Source organism: Onychostruthus taczanowskii, unplaced genomic scaffold (assembly GCF_017590055.1).
Source record: "Onychostruthus taczanowskii isolate IOZ18803 unplaced genomic scaffold, ASM1759005v1 scaffold873, whole genome shotgun sequence".
Classification (NCBI taxonomy): domain Eukaryota; kingdom Metazoa; phylum Chordata; class Aves; order Passeriformes; family Passeridae; genus Onychostruthus; species Onychostruthus taczanowskii.
Window position 1 is genome coordinate 1 of NW_024506696.1, and position 6,037 is coordinate 6,037.

The 6,037-nt window shown below is 58.3% G+C and overlaps 1 protein-coding gene across 1 annotated transcript; it reads right to left on the minus strand.

Annotated features, from left to right (window-relative positions):
- Positions 1 to 101: 101 nt before the first annotated feature.
- Positions 102 to 6,033, minus strand: TRAPPC14 (trafficking protein particle complex subunit 14; the record flags this gene model as incomplete). The annotated part of the gene is made up of 7 exons (XM_041425165.1): positions 102 to 386; positions 2,194 to 2,354; positions 2,714 to 2,796; positions 4,198 to 4,345; positions 4,609 to 4,715; positions 5,070 to 5,128; positions 5,934 to 6,033. Coding segments are annotated over 7 exons (943 nt in total), but the record flags the coding sequence as incomplete, so codon positions are not given.
- Between the last annotated feature and the right edge of the window lie 4 nt (positions 6,034 to 6,037).

Genomic DNA, 6,037 nt, shown 5'->3' on the forward strand with positions numbered 1-6,037 from the left:
ATACTGGGGATACTGGGAACGGGATAATGATGGGGATAACGGGGACGGGGTGGCACTGGTGGCACTGGGGTGACAGAGGTGACACCAAGGGTGGCACTGACCTCGAAGAGGCCGGCGCGCAGCGCCTGAACGAGCATACTGGGGATACTGGGGACGGGGTAACGATGGGGATAACGGGGACAGGGGTGGCACTGGTGGCACTGGGGTGACAGAGGTGACACCAGGGGTGGCACAGGTGACACCGGGGGTGGCACTGACCTCGAAGAGGCCGGCGCGCAGCGCCTGGAAGGCCACGCGGAAGGTGCGGGCGCTGCCCTTGCGGGAGTAGCCCAGGTTGGTCAGCGGCGTGTGGCACACCACGGAGTCCAGCGAGCCCCGCGACTTCCCTGCAATTCCAGAACGTTCCGGCCACCCCGGCAATTCTTGGGAATTTTTTGGGGAATTTTTAGGGAATTTTTGGGGTTTTTTTGGGGGATTTTTTGGGTTTTTTGGGGATTTTTTAGAGCATTTTTTGGGACATTTCGAGATTTGTTTTGGGAAGTTTTTGGGGTTTTGGCTTGTGGGATTTGCAGGAATTTTTGGGAATTTTTGGGGATTTTTTGCGGAATTTTTTGGGGTTTTTTGGGAATCTTTTGAGCATTTTTTTGGGGTATTTTGACTTTTTGTTTTTTAGTGTTTTTGGGGGTTTTGGGTCCTGGGATTTGCAGGAAGTTTGGGGGATTTTTGGGGAATTTTTTGGAATTTGGGTTGTGGGATTTATGGGAATTTTGGGGATAATTTGGGAATTTTGGGTTTATGGCATTGATGGGGGTGAGGCACACCACGGAGTCCAGCGAGCCCCGCGACTTCCCTGCAATTCCAGAACGTTCCGGCCACCCCGGCAATTCTTGGGAATTTTTTGGGAATTTTTACGGAATTTTTGGGATTTTTGGGGGATTTTTTGGGGATTTTTTAAGAGCATTTCTTGGGACATTTCGAGATTTGTTTTGGGAAGTTTTTGGGGTTTCGGCTTGTGGGATTTGCAGGAATTTTTGGGAATTTTTTGTGGAATTGTTGGGAATTTTTTGGAGTTTTTTTGGGAATCTTTTGAGCATTTTTTTGAGGTATTTTGACTTTTTTTGTTGAGTGTTTTTGGGGGTTTTGGGTCCTGGGATTTGCAGGAAGTTTGGGGGATTTTTGGGGAATTTTTTGGAATTTTGGGTTGTGGGATTTATGGGAATTTTGGGGATAATTTGGGAATTTTGGGTTTATGGCATTGATGGGGGTGAGGCACACCACGGAGTCCAGCGAGCCCCGCGACTTCCCTGCAATTCCAGAACGTTCCGGCCACTCCGGCAATTCTTGGGAATTTTTGGGGGTTTTTTTTGGGAATTTTTCTGGAATTTTTTGGGGAATTTTAGGGGTTTTTTGGGAATTTTTTGGGGGTTTTTGGGGGATTTTTTTTAGCATTTTTTGGGGTATTCAGAAGTTTTTTTAGGAGCGTTTTTGGGGTTTTGGGTTCTGGGATTTGCAGGAATTTTTTTGGGATTTTTTGGGAATTTTTCTGGAATTTCTGGGGGAATTTTTGGGATTTTTTGGGTGGATTTTTTTGAGCATTTTTTGGGGTATTCAGAAGTTTTTTTAGGAGCGTTTTTGGGGTTTTGGGTTCTGGGATTTGTAGGGATTTTTGGGGATTTTTGGGAATCTTTGGTTGTGGGATTTATGGGAATTTTGGGGATAATTTGGGAATTTGGGGTTTATGGGATTGATGGGGGTGTGGCACTTGAGAATTTCTGGAAAATTTTAGGGATTTTTTTTGAATTTTTGGGGTTTTTTGGGGTTTTTTTTGGGATTTTTTTGAGAGTTTTTTGGGGTATTTCAAGGGGTTTTTGTGGCATTTTTGGGTTCTGGGATTTGCAAGAATTTTTGGGGAATTTTTGGGATTTTTTGGGGATTTTGGAGCATTGCCAGTTGGGGTCCTCTCCTTGTCCCCATGTCCCCATCCCCCCTTTTACTCCCCAATGTCCCCAAGTTTTCTCAATGTCCCCAACTTCCCAAATGTCCCCAAGTGTCCCCAGTGTCCCCAACATCCCCAGTGTCTCCAGTGTCCCCAACATCCCCAGTGTCTCCAATCCCCCCGGTGTCCCCAATGTCCCCAATGTCCCCAGTGTCCCCGATGTCCCAGATGTCCCCAAAGTCCCCCAGTGTCCCCACCGGCGGTGGCCTCGGGCGTCCAGACCAGCCTGACGGCCAGGAAGTCCTGCAGGTCGTTGAGCAGGGTGTAGGTGACCGTGAAGCGCTGCAGGGCCACCACGGGGGACTCGCAGGTGGCCGTCATCACGAAGCGCGGCCGCTCCAGCCGGATGCTCGGCAGCCTGAGGGGACAGCGGGGACATCACGGGGACATTGGGGACACCGAGGTGGCACCACAGGGACAGCACCAGAGAGCTCTGGGGACGTGGTGGCACTGGGACCATGAGGGGACAGGGGATGGTGGCACATGGAGGGGCCACCAGGAGGGTCTGGAGGGCTTGGGGACATCATGGGGACATGGGGGACACCGAGGTGGCATCGTGGGAAAGTCCAGAAAAGAGCCAAAGAACGTTCTGAGGATGGAGGGACATGGGGACAACGAGGTGACAACGAGGTGACAACGAGGTGGTGGCACCACAGGAGGCTCTGGCGTCCGAGGTGACACCGAGGTGACAGCGAGGTGGCAGCGGGTGACACTCACCGGTAGTGGGTGACGATGCTGTTGGTGAACGGCAGCTTCGGCGTCGACCACCGGACCACGGCCACCAGCGGCACCTCCAGGCCCTGCTTGGGGACATCGCTGTCACCGCGCTGTCACCGCGCTGTCACCCGCGGTGGCCTCCGTGTCCCCAGCGTCCCCAAGGCCCATGGGGACGACGGGGATTGTCACCAAGCCTGGGGACAGCACGGTCAAGAGGGGTTGGTGGCATCTTGGGCGGCTTGGATGGGGTTGGTGGCCCTTGATTGTTGTCCCCAAGGCCACCCCAAGTGTCCCCAAGGCCAGCCAGGTGTCCCCAACCCCCAAAATACCAACAGGGATTGTCCCCAACCCTGACTTGGGGACACTTTTGGTGCCACCAAGGCGGGACAAGTCCTTTTGGCTGAGCCTGGTGGCCCACGATTGCTGTCCCTGTGTCCCCAAGGCCACCCTGGTGTCCCCAAGGCCTCCCCAAGTGTCCCCAACCCCCCAGCTACCCCCAAGAACTGTCCCCAACCCCAACTTGGGGACACTTTTGGTGCCACCAAGGTGGAACAAAGCCCCTTGGCCCAACCTGGTGGCCCTCGATTGCTGTCCCTGTGTCCCCAAGGCCCTCCCAGTGTCCCCAAGGCCTCCCTGTGTCCCCAAGGCCACCCTGGTGTCCCCAAGGCCCTCCCAGTGTCCCCAAGGCCACCACAGTGTCCCCAACCCCCCAACTACCCCCAAGAACTGTCCCCAACCCCAATTTGGGGACACTTAGCCTGGGGACAGCACGGTCAAGAGGGGTTGGTGGCATCTTGGGCGGCTTGGATGGGGTTGGTGGCCCTTGATTGTTGTCCCCAAGGCCACCCCAAGTGTCCCCAAGGCCAGCCAGGTGTCCCCAACCCCCAAAATACCAACAGGGATTGTCCCCAACCCTGACTTGGGGACACTTTTGGTGCCACCAAGGCGAAACATAACCCCTTGGCCCAGCCTGGATGTCCCCAAGGCCACCCAGGTGTCCCCAAGGCCCTCCCAGTGTCCCCAACCCCAATTTGGGGACACTTTTGGTGCCACCAAGGCAGGACAAGTCCCCTTGGCCCAGCCTGGTGGCCCTCGATTGTTGTCCTCAAGGCCACCCAGGTGTCCCCAAGGCCCCCTCAGTGTCCCCAAGGCCACCCCAAGTGTCCCCAACCCCCCAAATACTCCCAAGAACTGCCCCCAACACCGACTTGGGGATACTTTGGGTGCCACCAAGGTGGAGCAAAGCCCCTTGGCCCAGCCTGGTGGCCCTCGATTGTTGTCCCCAAGGCCACCCTGGTGTCCCCAAGGCCCTCCCAGTGTCCCCAAGGCCACCACAGTGTCCCCAACCCCCCAAATACTCCCAAGAACTGCCCCCAACACCGACTTGGGGATACTTTGGGTGCCACCAAGGTGGAGCAAAGCCCCTTGGCCCAGCCTGGTGGCCCTTGATTGCTGTCCCCAAGTGTCCCCAGGTGTCCCCTCACCTCCTTGGTGTCACAGGGCGGCCGCTCGGGCGCCTGCAGCTGGAACAGGAAGTTCTGCTCCTCCAGGGCGCTCAGGGGACACGGCCACCCCGAGTGGCACCCGGGGACGCGGCAGAACGCCCCCACGGGGACCTCCCCGGAGTGGTGGCTGGAGGGGACAACGGGGACACTCAGGGGACAGCGGGGACACTCAGGGGACGGGTCACATCCCCAGGGTCCTCACGGTGTCCCCACGGTGTCCCCAAAGTTCCCTCCCGCTCCTGAGGTCCCCTCCCATCTCCAAGGTGTCCCCACGTTGTCCCCAAGGTCCTCACATTGTCCAAGGTAAGTCCTCAGTCCCCAAGGTCCCCACAGTGACCCCAAGGTCCTCATGGCGTCCCCAAGTTCTCCTTCCATTCCCAGGGTCCCCACATTGTCCCCATGGTCAGCAGTGTCCCCAAGGTCCTCATGGCGTCCTCAAGGCCCCCACAGTGTCCCTGGTGTCCCCACAGTGTCCCCAAGGCCACCCCGAGTGGCACCTGGGGACGCGGCAGAACGCCCCCATGGGGACCTCCCCGGAGTGGTGGCTGGAGGGGACAGCGGGGACACTCAGGGGACAGCGGGGACACTCAGGGGACGGGTCACATCCCCAGGGTCCTCACGGTGTCCCCACGGTGTCCCCAAAGTTCCCTCCCGCTCCTGAGGTCCCCTCCCATCTCCAAGGTGTCCCCACGTTGTCCCCAAGGTCCTCACGGTGTCCCCAAGGTCCTCAAGGCATCCCCAAGGTCCCCACGTTGTCCCCAAGGTCCTCATGGTGTCCCCAAGGTCCCCACATTGTCCCCAAGGTCCCCAGGTTGTTCCCTGGGTCCTCATGGCATCCCCAAGGTCCCCACATTGTCCCCAAGGTCCCAGCGCACGCGGGGGGGTGGCAGCACCGTCAGCAGCGTGGACACTGCGGGGACACCAGGGGACACTTGGGGACACCAGGGGACACTTGGGGACAGCCAGGCAGGGCCACCAGGCTGGGCCAAGGGACCTTGTCCCGCCTTGGTGGCACCAGCAGTGTCCCCAAGGTGGGGTTGGGGACAGTTCTTGGGGGCCACTGAAGGGTTTGGGACACATGGGGACACCAGGGTGGCCTTGGGGACACTGCGGGGGGCCTTGGGGACAACAACTGAGGGCCACCAGGCTGGGCCAAGGGACCTTGTCCCGCCTTGGTGGCACCAGAAGAGTCCCCAAGTTGGGGTTGGGGACAGTCCCTGGGGGTCACTGAAGGGTTTGGGACACATGGGGACACCAGGGGTGGCACTGAGGGGACACTTGGGGGTGGCATCATTGGGGAAAGGACATCCAGGGGACACTTGGGGACAGTTGGGGACACCGGACGGGGGGAGGTGACACTTTGGGGACCTCACCTTGTGCCCTGAAGGCCATGGAGACACCTGGGGTGGCACTGAGGGGACATCTGGGGACACTTAGGGGACACTTGGGGGTGGCATCACTGGGGAAAGGACACCCAGGGGACACTTGGGGACACCAGAGGCGGGGAGGTGACACTTGGGGACACTTTGGGGACCTCACCTTGTGCCTTGAAGGCTCCGTGCTGCTGCCGGAACACCTGGGGTGGCACTGAGGGGACACTTGGGGACACTCAGAGGACACTTGGGAGTGGCACCATTGGGGAAAGGACACCCAGGGGACACTTGGGGACACCAGAGGCGGGGAGGTGACACTTGGGGACACTTTGGGGACCTCACCTTGTGCCTTGAAGGCCCCGTGCTGCTGCCGGAACACCTGGCCGGGGGCGCGGCCCTGGAGCAGCCTCAGGTACCCGCCCGTCCCTGTCCCTGTCCCTGTCCCT